At 45.3% G+C, this 27364-nt stretch overlaps 1 protein-coding gene across 5 annotated transcripts in view; it reads left to right on the top strand.

Annotated features, from left to right (window-relative positions):
* Nucleotides 1-27364, top strand: part of PTGER3 (prostaglandin E receptor 3) — a 136367-nt gene that overhangs the window by 59344 nt on the left and 49659 nt on the right. The window contains exons 3-4 of one of the 5 annotated variants that reach the window (XM_056814929.1): nucleotides 16158-16364; nucleotides 26199-26820. The exons of 2 other annotated variants lie outside the window; for them this stretch is intronic. In XM_056814929.1, the coding sequence (XP_056670907.1) occupies nucleotides 16158-16364; nucleotides 26199-26480 (489 nt within the window). In that variant the 3' untranslated portion in view covers nucleotides 26481-26820. Of the gene's footprint in view, nucleotides 1-16157; nucleotides 16365-26198; nucleotides 26821-27364 lie in introns of those variants that run through there. 2 more of the 5 variants (XM_001379203.3, XM_056814930.1) reach the window with 2 other exon arrangements.

Raw genomic sequence — 27364 nt, forward strand, 5'->3', positions numbered from 1 at the left:
TCTCTGGGGACCCCCAGAAGAACATGAGAACAAGTGGTTGTAGACAGTCTGGGGCACCAGATCTGGGTGGCCCGACTGTCATTTCGGTCCTGTTATTCATGGAATAGGAGCTGATGTTGACACCTCGCTGGCGTCTCGAAGGTTTGCAAAGCCCTTTACAGATGGCGGAATCTCATCTGATCCTCACATCAGCCCTGTCAGGTGGTTGCAATTATTACATCCATCCTATAGAAGAAGAAACTGGAGCAAACAGAGCTTAAGTGACTTGCTCAGGGTCACAAGGCTAGTAACTCAGGTTGGATTCGAACTCACGTTTTCCAGGTTCTAAGCCTGGCACACGATCCACACTGCCTCAAGGAAACTCAGCAGAATGTCAGCTCCCAGATGACATCGACAGACATGGTTTTCCATCTGTCTCCAGCGACTATAGCAGAGAAGGCTCTCCATAATGGTTTTTGACTCCATTGTGGAGGGAGGAAAAGGGCAGCTGGACCTGGGAATCCATCAGTGCAAGACTTTCCTCCCAGACAATTCTTTACACAGAGGTGGATTTTCCATGGTTCCTAATCTTAGAAAGTTGCCAGAAGTTTGGGGAGAGGAAGGGACTTGCATTCACTGAGACTGATGTGAGACTTGAACTCAAGGCTCCCTGATCCTGGAGCCTTCTGTCTGCCTCTGACAGATAAAGGGGGTCAAACTGACCTCTTGAAAGGTAGAAGGATGGATGTGCAATTTTACTGAAGAAAGGAACTCCCTGTGCTAGTGCAGGCTAGAACCTTCTTCTAGGCATGGGGAGCACTGAGGTCTGTGTGTGCCAGGGGCGGAATCCGAACCCAGATCTCCTTGGCTTCCCTGAGCTATGCTTTTGAACTCTGAAATATTGTGATTCTTTGATCCTACCCCATCTCCTACTTCTGTGCCTTTGTCCGGACTGTACCCTAGAATGCATTCTTCATTTCTACCTTGAAAAAAGACAATCCTTTCCATTTCTCTTACAATCAATAAAAAAAGACAATCCTTTCCATTTCTCTTACAATCAATACTAAGTATGAATTCTAAGGCAGAAAAAAATGGCAAGGGTGAGACAAGTGATGCTAAATGACTTGCCCAGGGTCACACAGCTAGGAAGTGTCAGAGAGTAGATTTGAACCCAGGATGTTTCACCTCTCGCCTATGGGGTCACTTGGCTGCCTCTCATCTCTACTTCTCAGAATCCATAGCTCTATTCAAGGCTCAATTCCTGTGCTACCTGTTGGGATCTGCCTCATGTCTACAGTTCTCTCCCTCACCAAGGTCTATTTTACTCCCTCATCTGGTGAAGGTTACCCATTCAGTGTGAACTCCTCGAGGGCAGGGTCTGTTTCTCTTTTGTCTTTGCATTGTCCCCAGAGCCCTGAGTGGTGCTTGGCATTTCCCCAATCTTTATAGAGCTAGATTCTGCCCCTGGCTGGCTCTCAGAGATGCCCTGGGAGGGCTGTTGGACCAATGTGGAGCCGGAGGATCTGGAACCATCATTCTGCACTTTGTGGAGTGAACACAAGGCCCATTTCCAAGGGTGCCCACTCGATGCGGCTGACGGTGTGCTCAGCTGGAATGAGAAGTCCAACATGGAGCCCGGGAAACATTACACGGACGCATGGATGCCACTTTGACAGCTTTATGGCAGCTCTCACGGTAGGGGAATTAGGCTGCCATCTGGCAATGGAGGGTCATACATAATCCTCCACACCCAGCCCAAAGCCTGGGGCCATCCAGGGAAGGGAAGCCAAGGATGGAGCATGACTGGGGCAGGCGGGGGAGCTCTGCCTTCTTTCGTTTCTCTCCTGAACCCTTGTTGCCATTTGTGAGGCCAGATGATGAGCAGCTGCAGGGAGAGGCGGGAAACCAGAAAGCAGGTGTGCTTTCCACTTGCCCAGGAGGGGAGGGCATCAATGTTCCTCCCCAGAGGATGGACAGTTGGAATTAGAATCTCAGGGCTGAGGGACCTCCAAGGCATCCCTTAAACTATATCAGAAAGAATGTCAAGTTAGAAAGGACCTTAGAAACTTTCTAGTCCAGCTCTCTCATTTAGCAGGTGAGGAAACTGAGATCACTCAGGTAGCCTGTGGTAAGTAGAGGCAGGATGAATCCCCTGCACCATTTCCCAGATATGGGGTCTTTCAATCTAACTGGGGGGAGGACCAGTTGGTTCCTACTGACTAAGAAGGCTTTCCTTTTCTTCAACCCCAAACTGCCTCTCCCTTTTATCCCATGGTCCTAGCTCTAATGTATGAGGTCAACAGAATGAATCTAATTTCTCTCTTCCATCATCCCCCTCCCTCCCACCATCTTCTCTTCTCGAGGCTCAGCATCCCTCATTTCTTCAAACGCTCTCCAGTCCAGGCCAATGGACTGCTGCCCACCCCATTTGCAGGACATTCCATCTTCAGCCTATGTGCTCTGGGACAAATTCCTCCATGTCTAGAGTGCACTTCCTTCGACCTCACAGAATCCTTCAAAGCACACTCACTTGGGTACCACAAGAGGCCTTTCCTGGTCTTCCCATTATTAATAGATTCTCTCTTTTGAAATTCCTGTTGACTCCTTTGTTTGCACTTGGTGTTCATGTTGTATCCCTCCAGTAGGACGGAACTCCTTGAGAACCAGAATCGTTTCCTCTTCAGCTTTGTATATCCAGTGCCCAGGGCATTGCTTGGCACATTGAAGATGCTTAATGAATGTTGGCTGAATTGAATTCAGTTTCCTCAAATGACTGTCATGGGGATCCTTTCATCATCTTTGCTGCCCTCCTCTGGACACTCCAACATATCCATGTCCCTTTAGTGCTCAGGAACCAGTGATGCTCATTGGCTTACAGTTGGAGGAATTAACCTTCTTCTCACTTTTGAAAATCAGGGCAATATTTGCCCATTTTTGGTTCCTACTATATTGCCCCATTTTTTGTGATTGAAAAAAACAACAACATCTCTTAGCTAGTCCTTTAAGGATTGAGGTCTAGAGTTGGTCCCAGTCTTGGAAGTTTCCACCGATTAATTAACCTAAAACAACAACAACAACAAAAAACTCCTTTTGGAGGAAGGAGGAATGGAGGAGGGGAGCTCTCCTAGACCAAGTGTGGTCTGAAGAGAATCCAAAATGCAAGGAAGAGGCTCAGAAAGTCTTGATATGCTTATCAGAGAGGAAGAGAGACAAGGTGAAAACATCATTCGTTATCATTGTTATTGTGGCTCTTTTAAGCTTCTTAAGGGAGCAAAATTTCCTGCTCACAAGTCAGTCCTCTTCCCTTCAAGCCTCCCCTCCCACATTCTCCCACCTACCCCCATGATCCAAAGAACAAGGAGCCTGAATGTCAAAAGCCCTTGAGCAAGATCCCAGGGCACAAATGGTGTGGCCTGATCCTGGAGTCTCTGGGAGGGTCTGGGCACATGGTCAGGTTCATCATCCTGTTACAAATCATCCAAAAATATTTCTTTATCCTGATATATGCTAGGTACATGCTGACAACAAGGACATAAAGACACAAAGTGGGCATGCCCACCTTCAAGAATTTTGGATTCTATGAGAGAGGAAACTTTACCTGCCACTAACATCTGAGTTACACCTAAGTATCCAAGTATCTAAATATCTACCTACCTACATATCTATCTATCTATCTATCTATCTATCTATCTATCTATCTATCTATCTATCTATCTATCTATCTATCCATCCATCCATCCATCCATCTATCTATCTAGCTATCTAGCTAGCTATCTGTCTGTCTGTCTGCCTATCTATCTATCTATCTATCTATCTATCTATCTATCTATCTATCTATCTATCTATCTATCTATCTATCTATCTATCCATCAAATCCCTCTATCTATCTATCTATCTATCTATCTATCTATCTATCTATCTATCTATCTATCCTTCCATCTATCTATCTATCTATCTATCTATCTATCTATCTATCTATCTATCCGTCCATCCTTCTGTCTATCTATCTATCTATCTATCTATCTATCTATCTATCTATCTATCTATCTATGTAGCCATCTATCCATCCATTATCTATCTATCTATCTATCTATCTATCCATCTATCCATCCATCATCTATCTATCAATCTATCCATCTATCCATCCATCATCTATCTATCTATCTATCTATCCATCTATCCATCCATCATCTATCTATCTATCTATCTATCTATCTATCTATCTATCTATCCATCTATCCATCCATCATCTATCTATCTATCTATCTATCTATCTATCTATCTATCCATCCATCATCATCATCATTTGGGGAGCCAGAGAGGAGGCAGCAGCAGCAGGCACAGGGAGTACTGGGGAATGACAGAATCACTGGCGACATCTTGGTAGCCTCTTAATGTCTTCTCCCTGATTTGAGGTTTCACTTTTCTGTTCCTCCTTTTCATTTCATCCTGCTTCTGAGGCTTTTGAGGCTTCCCCCTCTGAAGACAGCTGTGAAGAAATAGAGGCTGTGGCTGACATTTCCATCTTCTCTGCCTCATCCCATCCATCTGACTCCTCCCCCTTCTTGGACCTTCCTCTTGTCTCCAGTGTTGTTGGCTCACCCACACGTTTCCTTCCTCTCTGGGTTTCAGCCTTCTGAGCCCCCCTCTTTGGTCTTGATTGTCTTGGCCTTCCTTATCCCTGAAATCAACTGACATGGGATCGGTTCTCGAGCTGATGGGACCTTTGAGGCTGTCTGGTCTGATCTCCTTCCATTGACTGAGGTCTCTAGTCAACAAGGTCAAACAGGTGGTAAGAAACAACGTGAGAACATGACTCCTCTAAGCCCTGAGCCGCTGCCCACTCTGGCCTTTGTTTCCTTTTCCCGTCACAGTCCCAAGTTGTCGACTTCCATCTTGGCTTTGGCAGCAGTCCTGGGCAGAGTTCAGCTTTGCATCCAGGGTTTTCCAGCTCCGAGGGGGAGGGAGATGGCCGGGTTCCAGGTGCCAAGTCCAAGTCCTGCTTCCCTGTTGCTAGGGAGGTGAGGGAGATGAGAGTGGCTGGTGCTGATTTGTCTGGCCATGTTCCCTCCGCAGAGGACCTCTTGTTCCAGTTTTCTAGAACTCTGATCAGCCCTCATTAGAACAGTGCAGGACATTTTGCTCTGAGCACACAGCGTCCCCAACGCCAGGACTGAGTGGTTCTCTCTTCATGGCACGGCGCTGTCCATCCCTTCCTCCCAGTGGGGCTCTGGGAGCCTGGCCCAGCTAGTTTTCCCAAATCCCTTTGGCTCACGAGGTATGAACCCAAGCCGCCTCCCCTCCTGGGTGGCACTGCCCTGCATGCCATGCCATGCCATGCCTCCATGTGGCATTGAAATGTTCTGAAGCTCAGGGTATGCCCCGCAAATGCTCTTCACTGTGGGGCTGCCCACTTGTTTGCTTAAAAAAGATTTCACCGACTGCCCTTCAATAGGATTGGTTTCCTGGGCAGTCCTGGATGCCTTAATTCATGTCTTTAATAGCCTGATTCTGAGAGGGGCTCCGTAGAGGGGCCACGACCCACAAGAAGGTCAGAACCCTGCTGTCGTGAGAAGAGGGCTGGATGCTAGTGGACAAGCACCCCCTGGCTCTGAGGTTAGAGGACACGAGTTCAAATCCTACTTGTTAGACTATCATCTGTGTGATCTAGAACAACTTTTTGATACCCCTGGGCCTCGCTTTCCTGATCTATAAAACGAGGGGGCTGTACTAGGTGGTCTCAAAATTATGTTCTTGAAATAATAAAAAGAAAATGTATATTTCTATCAATGTTGCCAAGTGCTTCATTCTCACAGCCATCCTGGGATGCAGCCATTGGTATCGTCCCCATTTTATAGATGAGGAGATGAAGGTCCATAGCCCAGAAGTAACTTCCTTGCCCAAGGCCATACAGGTAGGGTCCAAGAGGCAGCATTTAAGCCCAAGAAGTCAGACTACAAATCCAGCCTTCTTCCTCTCCCCTATGATGGCCCCAAGGGTCCTGAAGGAGGCTCTGACCCTCACCTGACGATGGGTGACGTCCTCTTTTTGTTCAGTAAGTTTTTATTGGCCTTTTTCATTTTTACACCCCCAGAACGTCTCCAATATTCCTCCGCTGCCTCCTCCCCCATTCAGGGAGTCAGCCCATGTTCCAAAGAATAGATTTAAAGGAAAAAAGAAAAAGTCATCCATAGATGGGAAAGACCAGATTTCGCCCGCAGACGCCCTCAGTGACTGCCGTTGGTGATACTCCTCGGTGCCCCCTGATGCCTCCTCTCTTGCCCCCCAATTCTACAATGTCCTCCATCCATGGCCCTCCCACCTCTGGGCTGAGGGGAGGGGATGTCCTCTCCCTTCGCTTCCTCCTGCTTCGGCGTCAGGGTCCCATGGGTGCTGCTTTCTTGGCTCTGCTCGTGTCATTCCATGTCAGAGTTCTCAGTAATCCTGACGGTCGGCCCTTCTCCTGGTCCAGGAGAATTCCGCTGGACCCCGAGCCCAGCTTGTTCCGCCATTCTCTCACTGACGGGCATCGACTCTGGTTCCAGATCTTCAGCAGATCCCCAGCGGATTCTCTTGGCCAATGAGGCTTGTCCCTGCCGGGCCCCTGCAGGGTCTGAGGGCCATCAGCTGGCTCCATGAACATCCCTGCCCAAGCCCTGGCCGTCCTTCCTGGGGATGACCCTCTACAGGCCGGCACTTTGCTCTATCTGGCCTGCCCTGGACCGTGAGTCACGGCCAGGAAAAACGCTCAGAGGATGAATTCTCTAAGGTGGGGCAAAGTCCTGGCTGCTGGTACTGGGTCGGCTCAACCTCGTGATGCCATCAATGATTTAAATTAAAGCCACGCGCGCAGTGGGAGGAAAACAGGAAGGAGAGTCCTGTCAGTCCTGAGGTCCAAGAGCCCAAAGTACTCAGGAAACACCATTGGCCCCTGGGAAATCAGGCCAGCTCCGTCCTCCCCCCAGAGGGGGGAGAGGGAATGTTGGGACCATCCCTGCCCATCACTATCGGGAGCACTCCCTCTGTTCGTTCCAATGGGTAATTCAGACACTCTGAGATGCCCGGGGCACTGAGAAGTTGAATGATTTTCCTAGAGCCAAGATGCGTTGGGGCCACAGAAACAGCACTGAACTCAGTGCCACGGGATCTGGGTTCCGGTCGTACTTCTGGCCATTCCTAACCTCGAAGAGTGGAAGCACCTGGGTTCCAATCCTGACTGGAACATTTGTTAGCCCTCTGGCATTGGGCAGAGATGTCCTCCCTGTGGGCCTCCATTTCCTCATCTGTAGCAGGAAGGGGCTTGTCCATTCTACATCGATGATTCCATGATTCCACGGCCTGGGCTCAAGATTCTGCCTTGGCCATTTTCTAATTGAATGAGGACAACCCAGTTATTTAACCAAGCGATACTGGCGTTCCCTCCACAGGCAAAGTGCTTGCAGTGGAGATCATTTGTGTGAAGTTCTATGGGGGGGCAGCTGCTCTCAGTCTCCCCTGGGTGACTCTACTTCCCTACCTCGTCTTCTTATGAACAAAGAACATAACCTTAAGGCATCCCCCAGCCACCGAAGAGTGGAGAGCGAGCACGGCCTCATGGGGAGAGGATGGAGCACAAAGCCCTTCTGACCTGGACTGATTATAGGCTGTAATTATATGAACGAGGCACGTCACCTCCCAGGCTGTAACCAAATGAGCTGATGACCAACATCCATGGAGGGAGTTTCTGCAGTAAGAATGTCCTAAACCAATACAAACCAAAGATCAGCAGCAGCCAGCCAACTCTTCTCCCAAAAGGAAGAACTATAGTCATCATCGTCTTCATGATCATCATCATACCTTCATCAACAGCTTTATAGGGAATCTCTTCTTGAAGAAGGGGAGCTTTGAGAGGAGTCCAGAAGCCTAACTCGAGCCTAACTCTTGCTTCACAGATGGGCCCAGGAAGATGACAAAGTGCCAACATCATCAATCAATCAATAATCAATCAATCAATCAATCAACATTTATATTTAGTCCCTACCATGTGCCAAGCCTGGGGATAAAACAAGAGGTCAAAGATGGTCTCTGCCCTCACAGAGCTTGCCATCAAATGATCCTGAAGTTGGTAAGCAGCACTTGGACCCTCTGGCTTGAGAGGGGGCCCAGGAAGCTTCTGCATCCATCTCGAGATCATACAGGTGGAGGGTTTCAGAGACTGGATTGAGGCTCCTCATCTCCTGTTCCAGCCAGCCCTCTTCTCACCAGTTCGTGTGAATCTCCAGTTATGGTAGAGAAGATTCCTGGGTGACATGGATTGAGTGCAATGGCCTCATGGGTCCCTTTGGGCCTTGAGGTTCTGGGAGTCTGTGCCCTGCTCTCCGATTTGCCTAGAGTCCATTGAGGACAAATGTGTCAGGCTAAGCCAGAGGAAAATGAGGAGCTGTAATGGGGAGGATGGGATTCTGCCATTTCGAAGCTCCTTGGAGGAGCAGCAGCAGCCAGTCTTGAAGGCAGTGGCTCCTTCTCTAGTGTAGCGAGGGAAGGTAAGAATCGTAAGAATAATTGACAGGGATGGAGACTTAGAATCTTCTCGGAGCTGGTTGGGTCCGAGTTCCAAGGAACAGTTTGCCATCTTTTGCAGTCTGGAGCTGAAAGATGAGGAAGGCAGGTGTGTAGCTGAGACTTCTTGAAAATCCGTCTATCAAGCAACTGGCCTTTGAGGATCCACTGGCTGAGGTTGAGAGGAAATTTCCAGGCTTCTGGTGGACGGCTAGCCTGGGAGAAGACCCCCACCTTGCGGAGACCATCTGAGGACACCACAGCTGGGATTCCTGCTACCTGGCCAACCACTGACTCTGGGTGTGGGGGGGATTCTGGGTTTACTGTGGGGTTAGTCTTCATAGTCTTTAGTTAAGACAGTTAGACAGTGTAAGCACAGATAATTCAACAGAGTGGGTAAAGGGCAGATGCTACCCCTCCTCCTTATTCCTTCCCAACAGCCTTCCCTTTTCTGTTGATAAATTCATTTTATGTATATGTGATTCTTCCCCTTTCCTAAAATCACAGCAACATAGGGAGGAAGCTATGACTCCAGGAACGAGAGGACCAGAGAAGGGAGGTTCTGGATTCTAGCAGCCTCTTCACATGCCTTCACACGATGTCCTCCTAGGCTGCTCTGGCCAGAGGGGGCATTTGCTGGATCCACACAAGCTCCGTCAGCTCCCACCATTTATTTACAAGGACAGAGTAGAGGGATGGCTTCCTAGAACCTCCGTGGAGAGCTGAGCCAGGCCGTCAAGCTCATTAGAAAACGGGGGTGACATTGGAACAACCATAAGGCCCCCAATGTCCATCTTGGTGCTGCTCTGCGGGACCCCAAATACGCCGGCTCTGCCTTTAATCTCCCAACTAGACATTCAAAGTCTCTGCAAATGTATCCCAAAGGGATGTTTCACACATCTGCTGGGCCTTCCCTCCAGTTGACGTCTGAGAAGCTCTTCTTCACACCCTCCCACAATGACACCAAGAGAAGGCACCGGGAGGCTGGGCGTCCTTCTGACATTCTCTTGGCCATTTTGGGATGGCCGTGGAGCCTCTGCAGCCCTGGCCTCTCTCCTTTCTCCATAAAGCCTTCCTCTCCTTTTTTAGCCCTTTCCTTCCCTCTTAGAATCGATACGGTGGATTGGCTCCAAGGTGGAAGCATGATGAAGGTGATGCAGAGAGTGGTGACTGGCCCAGGCTCACACAGCTAGTGTGTGTCTGAGACCATATTTGAAGCCGGGACCTCTCAGAGCCACCCAGCTGTCCTGAAACAGCTCTTTGGTGGACTCTCTTGACCACACCTTTCTCTTGACTGGACCCCAGAGGCAACGGGAGGAGGTGTTCTGCAGGCACTGAAATGAGAATGTCTGACGGCCAGCCCTCTGCTGCTTTATGAGCAACTTTAGCTCAGGAAAAGAGTGGCAGCCTGGTCAAACCCAGTTTGTGATCTTGTCTGATTCCGTTTATTCGGGGCTTTGTGTTTTCTAGGAGATAAAATCAGCCTGAAGAACATTCCCCAAGTGTCTTTGCAGTGATCACCAAACCTATTTGCTGCTTAAAAAAAAGAAACAAAAAGCCATTCAGAGGGAAAGAGAACCACTTTGCAAGGCATGGAGAGAAGCGAGCCAGAATAAGATTAGCCATAGACTCGCTCCGGTGGCCTGGCCTGGCTCACAGGGTTATTTCAAGGAGGAAACTGGAACCTGGGAGAGGCAGGACAGTGGAGCAGAGGAGAGAGTCAGTGGCAGTCTCTTGGCAGTCAGGAAGTCCTGGGTTCAAGCTCTGCTTATCAAACGTACTAGCTGGGTAACCCTGGGCAAGGCACTGAAGCTCTCAATGACTCCAGACAGCCCTCTCAAACTCAAAGTGACAGAGGAATTGTTTCTGTACCAGCAGAAGCTGGTTCCCCACATGACGAGTTCTGATGTGGGAGAAATCATGAGATTGGACAAAAAATGTGATTAAATACTATCAATAAGAGATGAAAGATATAAGGTCTTTCTGCATGTCCCTCCAGTTATCTTGTAATTGTTCTATCACTACTTTAAGATGTACATAAAGTTTTTCCTCTAGAGAATATCAGCTCTTGAAGACAGGGACCATTTTGAGGCTTTTTTCCCATTGTATCCTCAGTATTTGCCATAAAATAGGAAGAAAGGAAGGAAGGAAAAAAGAAAGAAAAACAAACAAACAAACCAAGAAGGAAGAAGGAAGGAAGGAAGGAAGGAAGGAAGAAAAGAAGGAAGGAAGGAAGGAAGGAAGGAAGGAAGGAAGGAAGGAAGGAAGGAAGGAAGGAAGGAAGGAAAGAAGGGGAAAATTAAGAGAATAAAAGAGAGAAACAAACCAAGAAAGAAAAAAGAAGGAATCAAGGAAAAAAGAAAGAGAATAAAGAAACAAAGGAGGAAGGAAGGAAAGAAGGAAGGGAGGAAGGAAGGAAAGGAAAAAGAAAGAGAGAATAAAGGAAAGAATGAGAAACAAGCAAAGGAAGAGAAAAAGAAATAAAGAGAATAAAGGAGGGAGAGAGATGCAAACAAACACAAAAAAAACAAAGGAAGAAGGAAGGAAGGGAGGAAGGAAGGGAGGAAGGAAGGAAGGAAGGAAGGAAGGAAGGAAGGAAGGAAAGAAGGAAGGAAGGAAGGAAGGAAGGAAAGAAGGGAAAAATTAAGAGAATAAAAGAGAGAAACAAACCAAGAAAGAAAAAAGAAGGGATCAAGGAAAAAAGAAAGAGAATAAAGAAACAAAGAAAGAAACAAAGGAGGAAGGAAGGAAAGAAGGAAGGGAGGAAGGAAGGAAAGGAAAAAGAAAGAGAGAATAAAGGAAAGAAAGAGAAACAAGCAAAGGAAGAAGGAAGAGAAAAAGAAATAAAGAGAATAAAGGAGGGAGAGAGATGCAAACAAACAAAAAAACAAAGGAAGAAGGAAGAAAGGAAGGAAGGAAGGAAGGAAGGAAGGAAGGAAGGAAGGAAGGAAGGAAGGAAGATAAGGGGGAGGGCATGAGTATTTATTAAGCACTTACTGTGTGTCAAATATGGTGCCAGCTGCTTTACAAATTACCTCATTCAATCTACATTCACAATCCTGGGAAATGCTGTTATTATCTCCATTTTACAAATGAGGAAACTGAGGGAGACCGAGGTTAAGTGACTTGCCCAGTTTCATATAGCTCATGTCTGAGTCTGGATTTGAAATCAGGTCTTCCTGACCCCAAGCCCAGCACATCCCCTGTCCACAATGCCACCTAGCTTTCTCTGTTAACCACGGGGAGATGTCAGCCCCTCACTTAAGATAAGGGCTGCTCTTGAAGTAGGAAGGGGATGATTTTAGGACAGATTCTGGGGAAGAAGAATTGCCTTGGATTTCTGCTTCCCTGCTCTTACAGCCCAGATTAGAGCACCTCCATCCTTGCCATCACATCTGAGCTAGATCTGGATGGCTCCAGAAATACTCATGGCCCCAGAGAATTTCCTTTGGTCGAGGGCCCTTAACTGGAGGGCCTGGAGCTTTTCTTGAATCTTGACCACTGCATTTACCCCTAACTGATGCCTTTTTGTAGTTTTATGCATCTTGTTTCATGTGTTCACAGATGCTCTCCAGAGGCATCCACAGTGAGAATTTAGGAAACATTTATTAAGTACCTACTACGTGCCAGGCTCTGGCAGGACAATACAAGAGAGAAGGTCTCTGCCTCTGAACTTCCAATCCAATGTGGAAAGACCATGGACAGAAGAAAACTGAAAAAGGTCTGGGGGGAGAGAAGGAGAAGGGACCCTTCTGGTGGGGAGGGGGCAGGCATGATGAACCCCATCAGAGTCAGATCTATTTTACTTTGGCTTTGTCAGATATCATGATTGCAACTCCTGCTGTCTTTTTCTCAGTTGAATCCCAATAGATTTTCCTCCATCATTTAACCTTTACCCTGTGTGTGTCTACCTGCCTCATGTGTGTTTCTGGTAGACAACATATGGTAGGATTTTGGTTTCTAATTCATACCGCTATTTGCTTTTGTTTTATGGATGAATTCTTCCCATTCACATTCAGAGTTATGATTACCACCTGTGTATTTGCCAACATTTTGCTATCCTCTCCTAGTTCTTCCCTATCTTCTCTTGCTACTTCCTTTGAAACCAGTGGTTTGCTTTTAATTAGTCCCTCTAATCCCTACCCTTATTTTACTTCCCTTTTCTGCCCCCTCCCTTTTTGTTCCCTTCTTATTTTTTTAGGGTCTATCAGATTCCCTCCTCCCTTCTTTCCCTCTTTTATTGTATTCCCTGCCCCACTCCCCTCCTTGGTTTTCCCCTTCCCACTTTCCCTGTAGGGTAAGATAGAATTTTATACCCCAATGGATCTAGCTGCTCTTCCCTCTCAAAATTGATTCCACTGAGTGTAAGGTTTGAGTATTACCTTTTAACATTCTCTTCCTCTTCTTCTTATAATAGTATTCTTCCTTTCCCCTTTGTAACCACAAAAAATGTGAATTTCCAAGACTGTGAATTGACAAGACTGTAAAGGTTTTGGCCAAACTGTAAAGATAATTTTTAGTGTCTTGATTTAAATAAAAAATAAGTGGTCACCATGGGAAAAATTCCCAAATATGAAAATACCCAAGTCAGCTGGGTTTTATGGAGATTTTAATTAATACAAATGAAGGAATTAAGGAAAGGGAGAGAGAGGCCAAATGGCCTAGGCCTGAGCCTTAAGAGAGACTAGTCAGTCTTTAATCACTCACCACAAGATCATCCTAAAGCAAAACTCCAAACCTCCGAACTCCATCTCCAACTCAGAACTCCAACTCCTCAAATTCAGTAAGTCCCTTCCTTTTAAAGAAATGTTCTTTTGTGTCACCTCCCCTAAATTTTCACATCTACCAATCACAGTAGATGCTTTTCCCAGGACTGACCATTCTTAGTTCTCTCACCACTCTTTAGTTCTCACCCTCTCTGGGTAGACTAAAACTTCACACCTCATTTGTTAAGCTTGCCTTTTGTAAGTTGCTTGACCTTTTAGTGATTAATTTAACCTTTATAGGTACTTAGCACCCTTTTGTATTAGATCTAAAAATAGACCTAGGGTTTTTGCTTCACTATAAGTATGAGTTGGGGACTTTTCATTGTTCAGTAAGGAGTTTACAACTTTATCTTCCCCTAAAGTATGCCTAAGTATGGGTGGAGTAATGTTAAAATTCCCAATACATTCCTGATCAAGTGCCTTCATTTGTTACAATAGGGGAATAGCTTAACCAAATCTTCTAAGGTAGAGTCTGAGCAGTTTTTAAGATTCACACCTTCCCATGTGCCTCTTTGGGTGCTATAGATTATCCTATTTATCTTATTCCTTCAAGTTTCTCTTGCTGCTATCTATTCCCCCCCCTTTTTTCTTGTATATCATCTTAGACCACTTATTACCCCAACCTTTACCTATGAATAATACTTCTAATTACTATAACAGTGAATATAATTGAGAGTTACAAACAACATTTTCCCATATATTAGTATAAACAATTTGATCTTATTGAAGCCCTTAAAGAAGAAAATTAATTTTTTTCATTCCCCTCTCTTTATTATTTACCTTTTCATGTTTCTCTTAATTTTTTGTGTTTGGATATCAAGCTTTTCATTTAGTTCTGGTCTTTTCTTTACAAATACTTTACATTTCTTTACAAATATTTTACAAATGTTGAATGCCCATACACTCTCCTAGAATTAAATAGTCAGTTTTGATGGGCAGGTGATCCTTGGTTGTAGTCCCAATTCTCTTGCCTTTCTGGATATCATATTCCAAGCCTTGTGGTCCTTTAGTGTGGAAGCTGCCAGATCTTGTGTTATCCTGATTGGTGCTCCTTCATATCTGAACTGTCTCTTTCTGGCTTCTTGTAAAATTTTTTACTTAGCTTGGAAGCTCTTGAATTTGGCAATTACATTCCTGGGGGTTGTCTTTTGAGGATTTAGTGTAGAGGGTGATCTATGGACTCCTTCAACATCTATTTTGCCCTCTTATTCAAGAATATCAGAGCAATTTTCTTGGATAATTTCTTGTAATATGATGTCAAGGTTTCTGTTTATTTCTGGGTTTTCAGGTAGACTAATGATTCTCAAATTGTTTCTTCTAGACTTGTTTTCATGGTCAGTCATTTTGTCAGTGAGATATTGCATTTTTCTATTTTGTCAATCTTTTGACTTTGCTTTATTGATTCTTTTTTTTTAAACCCTTACCTTCCATCTTGGAGTCAATACTGTGTATTGGCTCCAAGGCAGAAGAGTGGTAAGGGCTAGGCAATGGGGGTCAAGTGACTTGCCCAGGGTAACACAGCTGGGAAGTGTCTGAAGCCAGATTTGAACCTAGGACCTCCCATCTCTGGGCCTGACTCTCAATCCACTGAGCTACCCAGCTACCCTCAGCTTTATTAATTCTTGCTGTCTTGCGAGATCATTAGCTTCTAATTGCCCAATTCTGATCTTCCACTATAATCTTTTGATTTTCCTTTTTGGTTTTGTCTATCCTGCTTTTCATGGCCTCCAGCTGTTTAATTTTAGTCTCCAATTTATCATTTCATTTGATTTCTGAGTTTCTTTCTCCAATTGGGAGTTCTTATCTTTTAAATTGTTATTTTCTTACTTTTCTTGCCAAAAGTCTTCTATCTTTCTCATTATCTCAGATTTAAATTCTTCAAGAGCTTGTGGCCAGTTTCCATTTTTGGGAAGGTTTGTATGTGTTCACTTGTTTGTGGTCTTCTGCTATTTCCTCTGCAGTCTGCATTTGTCCTCCATAAAAATTATACAGGGTCAATGCCTTTCTTTTGTTCTGGGTGGTTGATGGTTGTATTTCCTGGGCATTTCTGGCCACCACTAGGCTGGTTTTTCCTTCCCTTTCCAGTCAGAGGTTTGAGTGAGGAGGGCAAGCTCTCTGTGTATGGAACTAAGGAGCAAGGTTTTTTGCCTGGGGCCACCTCTGGAGTCTCTGTGGATTCTACTCTGTGCTGTATCTCTCTGCTCTATCCCAGCACCCAAGGTCTGCACTCTTCAGCCTGCTGAGGTCTCAAGTCTAACTGCTCTCAGGGGTAAATCCCTGGTGGTCTTAGTCAGCTGCCAAGGAGCTAGAGTTGCCTCTTGCTCACTCTGATTTTGGTGCACTGGCTCTGACTCTGGCACTGAAGGGGGTGGGGGAGAGTTGATCAGCTCAGTTTTGGTGGGATCTATTTCACCCCCCTATAGTGTGGAAACGCCCAAATCCCATATACCTTCAATGCTGCACCCTACTGTGGAGTACCTTCATTCAGATGAATTTGGGTTTTTTGACCTTTTGAGGTAGTCTATATTGGTTGTTGGTGAGGAGAGCTTTTACACAGTAGCCATCTTAATCTGGAAGTCACAGTTAGATTTTTAAATGTAGAAAATCAAAGATTATCTTGATCCTACGATATATCCTTCAGGTATAAATTCTTTAATTGGGTCAAGAAGAGAATAGTATAACTGGCTGACCCAATGAGCTGACCATGACCTGGAGGCCTCAGATATTCCAGAATGGGGATGATGAAATGGCGGACCAGTGGACTATCCCAGTGATGAAGGGTCACTAGGTTGAGAGAGCATCCCTCTCCAAAGGGAGAATGAGAGAGTTTCTCTCACTTTCTTTCCTTCTCCTTCTCCATTGACAATTCACCAGGGAGAAGAGACCCATTGGAGACAAGACATCCATTGGGAAGTAGAGAGAGATTCCCTGAGGACAAACCTAGATGAACCTGGACCCAGATCGATACAGAAGAATGGCTTCCTGGAGGAGAAATCAGCTTCAGAGGGTTTCCTCTGTGCCAGAGAGACATACAGGCTATGGACTCTGCCAAGGAGCCTGCCCTTCGAGGTCAGCCCAGAGGTACACGGGCTGGGAGCTGCATTCAGATACTCCAAAGGAGAAAAGGACTTCCAGTAGCCCAGAGCTATTAGGTGCCCCTTTGTCAGCTGGATTCTCTACCTCAGTGCCTTGGTGCCCAGAGCCTGCTCTCCCCCAGGGCGTCATGTGTTCCAGGGCAAAGAGAGGAATGCTTTTGTACCTGCTGCCATTACCTTCTCAGTTCAAAACTAATTATATCTGTGACTGACTGATTGTCAATGGGAAGCACATCGACGGGGGCTGTGAGTGTAGAAACTCATACAGTCAGGACTAGGCTACTCATGGAATCTTGAAAATGGGGGTACTTTGGGCCCCTGGTCCGCCAATGTGGACAGACATTGGGGAAGCAGTTACAGAGTGGGTGCCAAGTAACACGGCTGAGATTTCAATGCAAGCTCGAATGTCTATTTTTTTATTGTCTTTCCTGTTGAGAATGTAATCATCCACCATAAACACAAATATTTCAATAGAGAAAGAAAACTGAGAAAGATTTTAGAAATGATTGAGTTTCTATTGTGTACAGTTTATTTTTTAAGAAGCAAACAGATGGACTGCTTAGAGCAGAGTGGAGATCTGAGCTGCAGTGCTAAGCTGCTGAGGCTGCATTAATTAGGAGGGTGAAGGGGGGACCATCGCCTAAGGAAGAGGCAACTGGCTCAGGCTAGAAACAAAGTCAGTTAGTGCTGCCTCGTGGGATCAGGCTGATGAGGGATCCCTGCACTTCCATTCTGGGTGAGTTGGAAGACCCTGTCTTCATGTATGTGCATGTAGACACTCAAATAGATATGTATGTATGTGTACAAACACAAACATGTATGTATGCATGTATAGAAACAAATACACACGTGCATGTGTGCAAACACAAACATATATGTATATAAACACAAATACATGTGTATGTATGCATATACACATATTATATATGAAGGCTATACATGTACACACATTTTTAACAAGATATAATAAAACTGCTCTATTTGAATCACCTTTTGTTCTCTACATTAAAAAAAATCACTGATGCTTGTATGTGTGTGTGTGTATGTGTGTGTGTGTGTGTGTGTGTGTACGTACGTGTCTGCATTAACTGTTCCTCTGAAAACTATTTGTTCCTGCCCATTGATCATTTGTGAATTGGGGAATGGCTCTTGGCGTCGGACATTTGTGGCAATTCTTTAGGTAGTTAGAGCTCAGATCTTTACTAATGATACTCGAAGCAGAATTTTCTCACTCTTGTATTTCTATTATTCTGCAGACCACTAATTTTGTGTACACAGAATGATCTATTGCCTTTTCTGATCTTTTCTATTCTTTTTTCAGCAAGGGCTTCTCCCAGGAGAAGTGGTAAAAGGTGTCTCCTTCTAGCTTATAATTTTTAAAGTGATTATATTCAGGTTGTCTGCCCTGGAGAGCTTCATTGAGGGATAAAGTATCAATCCTGGTCTAAATCTAATTTCTCCTAAGGTTCTCCCAGGAGTATTTGTATTAGAGCTAAAAGAGCCCTCAGAGGCTTCTAGTCCAAACTGCTTGGTTTGTAGATATGGATGGGACCCTGAGGCTTCCAAAGGTTCCATGATCTGAGCAAATCCCACAGGGAATAATCATTAAAGACTGGATTTAAACCTGGGTCCTCTGGCCCCAGGACTAAAGCTCAGTGCGCATCCCTCTATACCATGCTGCCTTCTTTCTTGCCAAAAGCCCTTATCTAATCTCTTCCATAGTTCCACTGTATGTGTGTGTGTGTGTGTGTGTGTGTGTGTGTGTTTTCTAAGTGGCATCAAATGGTTTTGATGAGTAATGCTTCAGCGTTGGGAGTCTGGTTATGAGATTGCCTTCTTATCTGTACTTTTTCTCATTACTTCCCTTGACATTCTCGATCTGTCTGCAGCCTCTTTACACCCAGCTTGCATTTTGTCTTCTTTTGGGTTGTCTGTAATTCTCCTTTTTCTGACATCATTCTGAATCATCAGCACCAGAACATTGGTATTAGAAGGATGGGCCATTGCAGCCGGAATGGCTGTGGAGCGTTGAAGACACTAGGGAATTTCCCATATGCAACCCAGCTGTCTCTTCTGTTCCATTCTGTGCCTCACTCATTATCCACCTACAAAGCCTGTCCAAGATGGAATACTGATGGGCTATCCCTGTACTGCAGAATTAGATCTGAACTGTTTGTCTCCAGAAGGAAGGATGAGGACTGATGACCAGAGGCTATAAATAGACATGATGGGAAGATGATCTTCCTGACAATTCAAGTGATCTCAGGACTGGGATGGGAGGGAGGAAGCTTCCCCATCCTGGAGATCCTTCTAGCAAAGGCTGGGTGATCACTTGTTGGGTATATTGTGATGGGGATTCATTTCTATGTATATGTTGGGCTGGATGGACCCTTCCAATTCTGTGATTCTCTAATTCTATGGAACTCAATGAGTTGCTCATCCAACTGTATAACATGGTCTATGCATGTTACTCATCCACTTGTAGTGTTCTGTATAGATTTCTAGACTAATCTCTTTTGAATGGAGTGACCATGGATCTAAGTGATAAGGCTCTATTGAATTATGGGTCTCAATGTAATTAGCAAGAGTAATCTTAGAATAGGAGTATCTGGATTGCAAGACATCCTCCCTGAAAATAACAACTCTCCAAGAACTTCCTCACTCTTCCATTTCTTGTTTTATGCAGAAAACCAATAGACAGCCTCATCTAACATATGTAAATGAAAAACCTTGAAATAACTGAATTTCCCATGAAATGATGTTTCTTGTCACTCAGGTATAAAAGGGCACCAACTATATTTTTATTATGTTTCTCCAAGGAGAAGCTTGGAGCCATGCTTCCACTTGGCCCTGATTTTAACCCCCTGGTTTCATTTGCAATGTGACTATCAATACACATGTGGTTTGGTTCCCCCAATGGCATATCACTGTGTCCCTCATCAGACATCACATTGAGAGAACAGGTAAAAGTCTCTGTAGAGTCACTCACCATGATCTCATTATCCTCTGCTGCTGTTACTGTATAAGTAGAACAGGGACCCACAGGACATAGAGTCATCTTAATATGGTCATCACTTTCTTGGGTCTCCAAGACCAAAATGGCATCACCTTAATGGGCAGTCTAAGGCTAATGAGCCATCCTTTCTTAAGTTAGAGGTCACACTCTCCCAATGACATTGTACTCACATACCAAAAGCTTCTCTGAGTTGCCCAAACTAGTCAAAGGTTGGATTCTTCTGCCTTGGCCTTGGGGAACCCATAGTCAAATGCAATGTGATAATGAGGCATCAGAGGGAGACTTTTGTGGAAGTGCTCAGTAATTAGGGTAGTCTATGGAACCTCTTGCCCTAACAGGTATTAGAGATCTGTGAATGCATTTTATCAATCAATCAATTTATAAGTGTCTATTATGTGCGTGGGATTTTCCTGGACATTGAAGATTAAATTGAGCAATGAAACAATTCCCACCTCCAAGAAATTACATTCTAGCAGGGGCATCAACATTTGGGACCAGAGGATCTTAGTTTGAATCCCAACTCTGCCTCTTACTAATTGTAGGACTTTGGACAAGTCATTTCATGGCTGTGCCTCAGTTTCTTCATCTGTATAATAAAGGGGTTGGACTAGATGGCTTCTAACGCCCTTCCAATTCAGAGAAGGGCAAGAAGAAAAGCAGCCACAATAACCGGGAAGGGCAAAAGGCCTGGGACCAGTCTTCTGCTGATCCTTTCTCAATATCTACTTTGACCTCCACATTCTACAAACCCTTCCTCTTTCCCAGATGGACAATCTATTCTGACTTAAAGTCAAAAAGAGGAGAAGTAAATGTGTTCCTGCACTGAATGTATTTCAATAGAAACACATTCCAACCTTATATCACATTCAGAGACAAACACATGGAGAAGTGGCCTGTGTGGCTCTGGTTTCATCAGTCAATGAGAGTGGCTGTCATTCCACTTAGAGATACTCATGGTATTGTGGGAAAGGCACTGGATTTGGAGTCCAGAGAAGGAGGTTCAAATTCTGGCTGCTGACACTTCCTAGCAGAGGAACTCTTGACAAGTCAACTAATACCAATAATTGATATTTAATAGCCATTTGCAAAGCACATTATTACAGACATTATCTCACTTGAGTCTCACAGTATCTCTGGGGTAGGTACTATGGACATTGTTATCCCTATTTTACAGATGAGAAAACTTGGGTTTTGAGAACTTAAGTGATTTTCCCATGATCCCCAGAGATGGCATCCAAAGCCAGGTTTGACTGACTTCAAGTCTACAGTTGATTTACTGTCTTGCCCAATGAACTAAACCTCTTCAGGATTTTGTTTTTCCATCTGAAAAATGGGACAACAGTGCTTGTAATTCAACCTTACTGTGTTGTTATTTAAAAAAAAAACATTTTGGCATGGTAGAAGGGCCATAGAAATGGCTTATCCATTTATTCAGCTAGCCTTTGTAAAGAGTCTGTTGTTTATATTCATCAATATGGCGGAGTAGAGATAGATAGAAAGTTGGGCTCCACCCTGGAAGAACTGGGTTCTGGTCTCCTCTCCCACATGGACTGTCTTCAAGATGCTCAACCTCTTTCAGGGGTCTCTAAGACCATCCGGGGCAGAGAGGAGAATCTGAGAGTTCCCTAGATCAATGAACTATAAGCCCAGGCCCTTGGATTGTCCATAATTGTGACTGGGCCCTTGGAAAAGATGCAGAGTTCTTTAGATGGAAAATCATTAAGTGCTAAGAGCTTAGGAGGGGAAAGCCCCTTCAAAATGCTCAGCACCAGCAACCTGACCCAGCCCCAAAAGCCTTCTCATTCACTGAGAAGGCCCTTTCAGACAAAGGCCACACAGCTGGCCTTCCTGGAAGGTGAATCTAACTTGTGTTATTGAGCTGAAGCAACTGGAAAGTCCTCACAAACACTGCATCTTTCTGTGTGCAAAAGGCCAGTGGCAATGCCCAGAGTGACGGATCAGAGTGGCTGCTCCAGTTCAGGTGATTTCCAAGAGCTCAAAGCAGAGAGCTCAGCCATAGGCAACCTGGGGCTCTTCCCCAAGAGGCAGGCGTCTGTCACCCATGAACTCTGGCTCAAGGGCTCACACTGTGATGGCTCCCCAGCATTGATAGACACGCTCCCAGATGCCCTATAGCAAAGGCAGATCAATGATACTCATACAGAGAAAAAAAAAAAGAGGAAAGCTAACTAATCCCAGGATGGATGAGATGTTCCACTTGGATGTTGTTAATTAGACTGTGCCTAGAGGTGAAAGGAAGGTCAGGCTGGTCAATCCAACAAGCACTTATTAAACATATGTAACAGGTATACGGTTCTGTGCTGGGGATACAAAGACAAAAGGAAAATGGCGCCCACATTCAAAGCTTTTCAATTTTATTCATCTCTAAAAATGATCTTCTGGATTACTGCCTTTTGTGGTTTTGTAAAACTCTTACCTTCCATCTTGGAATCAATACTGTGTATTGGCTCCAAGGCAGAAGAGTGGTAAGGGCTAGGCCATGGGGGTCAAGTGACTTGCCCAGAGTCACACAGCTAGGATGTGTCTGAGGCCAGATTTGAACCTAGGACCTCCCGTCTCTAGGCCTGGTTATCAATCCACTGAGCTACCCAGTTGCCCCCCTTTTGTGTTTGTTTTTGAGAGACAGTGTCACAGAGTAGAGAGAGTAGGCCTTGGGGTGAGGTAGACTTGGGTTCAAGTTCTTCCTTGGCCATATGTTGGCACTGTGACTCTAAGCAAGCCTATTAACCTCTTATTGCCCGGAAAACTTTCTAAGATGATAAACTGCAGGGCAGTTCCAGGTTACCATTGGAAGAGGGAGCTGGCTCACTGGGAGTTCCCTACACTCAGGAAATCACAGGTTCAGACCCTTCACTATCTCCCAGGTCCCCATCAGTGTTTCCCTGTATATTTGACATCACATCATCCATTCAAACTGCTTAGGAGTAATTGTGTCTTTGCTGTCATTCTCTAGGGGGTGGGTTAAACCATCAGAGAGGCTGTTTGTGCCCATTTGCCTAAATGCTTAAAGAAGAGAAGTGAGCGATCTCCAGATGTGTAAAGAGATGCCATGTGAGAGGAGATTCTGATTGGCTACATTTGGCCCCAAAGACAGAACCAGGAGTAATTCAAATTTCAGTTTGATGGCAGAAGGAAACTCACCCACAATTAGAGGAATCCCAAAGTGGAAAGGGCTGCTTTGAGAGGTGATGGCTCCTCAATCCTTGTACAGTTTTAGGAAGAATATCCTTGCCAGTGTGTAAAGGGAATTTTGGTGATCTTCTCTCATAAGTAAGAGGGCTTTGAGGACTTCTCTTTGGCCCCAGAGGGCAGAATTATTTCTAATTTGACTGGTTGAGGCTGGATGTCAGTTGGATTCCCAACTCTTCAGTCTGCCCCCAAGTGGAATGGGCTGCCTCTGGAAGTGGAGGATCTACCCCCTTGGAGGCATTGAAGAGAAGATGGAATGGCCACTTCCAGAAGTTAGAGAAGGGGTTCTTTTTCGGTCATCATTTGGTCTAATTGGCCTCTGAGGGCCCCTCAACCTTCTGTACGACAATCCTGATTCATGTACTGGGAAAAGTCCGTTGTCAGAAAGCTTAGAGTGCTGAGTCCTATCCAGGGCTATAGCCACATTGAGATGTTTTGGGGGACAACCTGAGTTTCTTCATTGATGTCCATGTTGTCTCCCATGGCTAGACTGTAAGCTCTTTGAGGACAGGTACAGTTTCCTTTTTCTCTTTGTTTCCCCAGTGTCTAAGGAAGGATTAATGAGTGGTTTCTGGATGCTCTGGACCCAGCTGGGCAACCTTTTCTCCCTCACTCCCCTAGGTACTCTACCCCTATCTTGTGGTTTATATGCTTGGAGCAGTAAATTCCCATTAATCCAGACTCCAAATAACTCCGCGGCTCAAAGAACCATCATTTGTTTTCATAAACCAACAAATGATCGTCAACATTCATAGTGGGCTGAGCATCAGGGGAAGGCTTTGAGTTGATGCCATATAAGTTCCTGAAAGTGTCAATCAGAGGTTCAATGAGGGGCATGGTGGACCTACTCAAGTAGGTGAAGGTCTTCCTCTTGGAAGAAGACTTACTCCATCTGTCCCCAGATGACAGAATCAGGAGCAATGGGTTCAAGTTGGAAAGATGCCAATGGAGGCTTGGAATTGGGCAAGCCTTCCAGAATTTACAGAGCTCTCCAGGAGTCTGATGGGTAGCCCCAGGAGGCAGTAGGCTCCCCTTTATCTCTGGTCATTATGGGAAGGCTGGATGACCACTTGTTGGATATGTTGTAGGGGGAATTCTTTGGGAAGGCGAGCTGTCCTAGATGTTCTACTAGTGGCATAGGGCCATGAATTTGCATTAGCCAGGAGACTTGGGTTCAATCCCAGCTCTGACATCAACTGACCCTGGCAAAGGTACTAGTTTCATCCATGAAATTTGGCTAGCAATACTTGAATTCCATTCCTCAGTGTTCTTTTTTGAAAAAAGGATCATAGGAGCACAGATGGAGGGGTGGAGGGGGCCTGGGAGATCCTCAAGTTCAACCCCTTCATTTTACAGATGAGCAAACAGGCCAGGGAAGTTAAGTGATGGAGGATTCAAACCCAGTTCCTCCTCTCTTGAAGTTTAGCATAAAACTAGGCTGTGTCTTTGGAATCCTTAAAACAATCTCAAAATCTCTCTTTCCTTCTCCTTCCCTATTGAATTAGTCGAATTAGGGCTCAAATCAGTGTTTCTGAGCATATTTTGGGCAATAAGGTACAGTAGTGGATAGAGCACCAAGAAGACCTGAATTCAAATCTGGTCTTAGAAAATTAGTAGCTGTGTGGCCCCAGGCAAAAGATTTAAATGTTTTCCTCAGTTTCCTCATCTGTAGAATGAACTGAAGAAGGAAATGGCAAACCACTCTAGTATCTTAGCCAAGAAAACCCCAAACAAGGTCACAAAGAGTCAGGCATGACTGAAAACAACTGTGCAACAACCACTACCACCATGTATATTTTAAATCATAACCTCCTGTTTATCTGGAATTCTGGTTAATTTAATGCCTCGGTTGGCTAGTTGACCAGCATGATAACCTGAAATGATTCAGAAGGCACTTCAAGCTTTTCCAAGGCATCAGTGCCATGACTATGAACGCTGACAATCGTTTTTTGGTTTATGAAAACAAATGATGGCTCTTTGAGCTGCCGAGTTGTTTGGAGTCTGGATTAATGGGAATTTACCGCTCCCAGCATTTAAACCACAATCAGTAAGGAAACATGGTCCGCCATAATTCAGCTGATTCAAACGTTTTTATTTCTCCATCTTACTCTGTGCCAGATTTCAGAGGAAGCAGCTGAAGGTTAGCCAACTCTTTAATCTTCAAGATCGTCTTGGGGCCATTTCTTTGCTTTCACATCACTCCTAGCTCCTACAGACTCAAACATTATAGTGGTGAGATGTCCTCTACCCATAATGTTGAGGAGGGAGAGAGGGTGGCAGAAGGAGGTGTGGGATGCGGGAGCAGAGCTGGCAAGCTGGAAGAGTTCTCAGAGACCAGCCAGTCTACCCCAGCCCATTTTACAGATGGAAAAATTGAGAGAGGGAGAAGTAAGTTGTTTAAGGTCACACCGGTCAGAAGTAGCAAAGCTGGGATTACAACCTCAGTCCTCTGACACCAGGGTCAGAGCTCTGGTCCTTGCTGTAGGATATCCTTCCTGAAAGTTGTTCGCTGGCACAAAGGAATGTGCTTCCTCCACCCTGGCAGAAAACAAATGCTCAAGAAGCATAGTAAATTCCATGTGTGTAGAGGAAGCAGTGTTTGTGTCAAGCCAGCATCCTTGTCCAATTAATTCTAATTTAGAAAATGTTTCTTAAGGACTTTGGGTAACAGCACTGTTGGGGTTGGATGGAAGGAACTACTAATGTCAGTGAAGGCATCATCTCTGCCCTCGTGGAGAAGAAGACCCTTGTATATGTATTGGGGGGGAGAAAGGGAGATCAGGGCACAAACATTATTAAGTGCCTGCTGTGTGCTGGACACCATACTAAGGGCTATGTCAATATTATCTCACTTGAACCTCGTGACATTGTGAGGCAGCTGCTGTTAGCATTATTATTATTATACCTGTTTTATAGTCGATGTAACAGAGGCAGATAAGGCTAAATGACTTGCCCAGGATCATGTGACTAAGAAATGTCTGAAACAGGATTTGAACTCAGGCCTTCTGGACTTCAGGTCCAGGACTCTTGTACTCCCTAGCTGCCTAGGTTGTTCATAGAAGCCCTTTAATTTATTTCTGCCCCCCCCCCATCAGCTCTTGCCTTGATGTAAGAGTGGGATAATAGAAAATGGGGGTTACGGTCTTAAAGGAAGGGTATTGAAGTAGTTATCCTTTGTGGCCCCTTTGTGAGGTTTGAAGAAGTCCTTTGACCAATGTAGGGACACCAGTTATGGTCTAGCTCGAAGCTCAAGCACACTCCTAGTAGCCATTAAAAAGCTGGGCACTCCCTATATGGTACCAGTGAGACAAGAGATGGAGGAGTGGGAGCTCTGGCCATTGAGAAGAGGGACAGCTCTGCAAGAAAATCCAGTCCTTGAGAGGACTTGTGCCCTTGCCATGTTGGGCATATAATCCAATATAGGCTAGTCAGCAAGAGATACCTCCCTCAGAACCAGGCGGCCACCCAGGGGGAGCTGAGTGAGGAAATGCTTCGGGGCTGTAGCATCACAGAGCTCTGTTGTCTTGGCTGGGTGATTCCCCAAGTGGGTGCTTCTCTACTAATGTGTCCCATGCATCTTGTAATGTATTCCAGCTTCCAGCTCAGCCCTCACAACCATCTTGGCAAGTCATTCCCATGGAAAAGGGGACAGCCCTCTCTACCAGCCACACACAGGATGGGAAAGCCAGCCTGGCTGAAACAGCTGGACACCCTGAGAGGGAGACAGGAGGCCGTGAGGACAAGACGAGTCAGACCACCATCTCCTCCTCTAAGATCCTGATGGAGGTGGCCCAAGACCCTGACCCTGAAAAGCTTAGGAATGGCCAAGTATCCAGCCCAGCATCCTCAACCATCACTCTGGGAAGCAGCCCTTAGAGGGATGCAGCCTGGGGACCACTCCTGCAGGGGCTACAGCCACAGCTACTGAAGGCCACCAAATGCCTGGGCCCTATCCAGTGCTCACCATCAGGAACTGATATGATTTCATCACTAGAAATAGCATTTTAAGAAGAGGCATTCACATCTACTCATGGCTGGACTCTAGCAGCCATGGCACCTTTCCACTGGACATGCAGCTGGAATTTTCCATGTGTGTTTCCCCCATAAAATGGGGACTCCTTGAGGTCAGAGACTGTCAGCCTTCCTTCTTGGATCCTAGGCACCTACCATAGTACTTGGAACATAGCAAGCAGCTAATAAATGCTTTTTACATTCATTCATTCATCCCTCCATCCATCCTTTCATGTGTGTATCCATTCTTCCCACCTAGGAATGCTGGGAAAATTTGTAGGAGAGCAATCCCAGGTTTGGTGGGGCAAGCCCTTATAACAACTACTTTTCACCATCATCTCAATAAATGCTTTAGCTTTGAGCTAACTGTGTCCTCCAGCTACCTTAAAGATGAACTCTTTAAATCTATAGCAGTTCATAGGATCCTCAGGATTTCTTGAACCTGAGATAGTCATCCTTTGAGGGAACCACTCAATGCCTGAAACTTGGGGAAAGGTAGCCTCAGAGGGGGTGCTACATATAGTCAATAATAATCAGAACTGGAGATTAATTTAGAGAACATCCTCATTTTGTAGATGGGTAAACTGAGGCCCAGAAAGTTAGAGCAATCTGGACAATGTCATTCACTGTGGTAAGCAACAAATCCCGGATTTGAACCCAGACTCCCCCTCCTCCAAAGAGAGTTTTTATTCCACCATCTCACATCTCTCTCCCCAAGGGCTATGCCCCAAATGAGATATGGAACAAGG

This window comes from Monodelphis domestica, chromosome 2 (assembly GCF_027887165.1).
Source record: "Monodelphis domestica isolate mMonDom1 chromosome 2, mMonDom1.pri, whole genome shotgun sequence".
Classification (NCBI taxonomy): Eukaryota; Metazoa; Chordata; class Mammalia; order Didelphimorphia; family Didelphidae; genus Monodelphis; species Monodelphis domestica.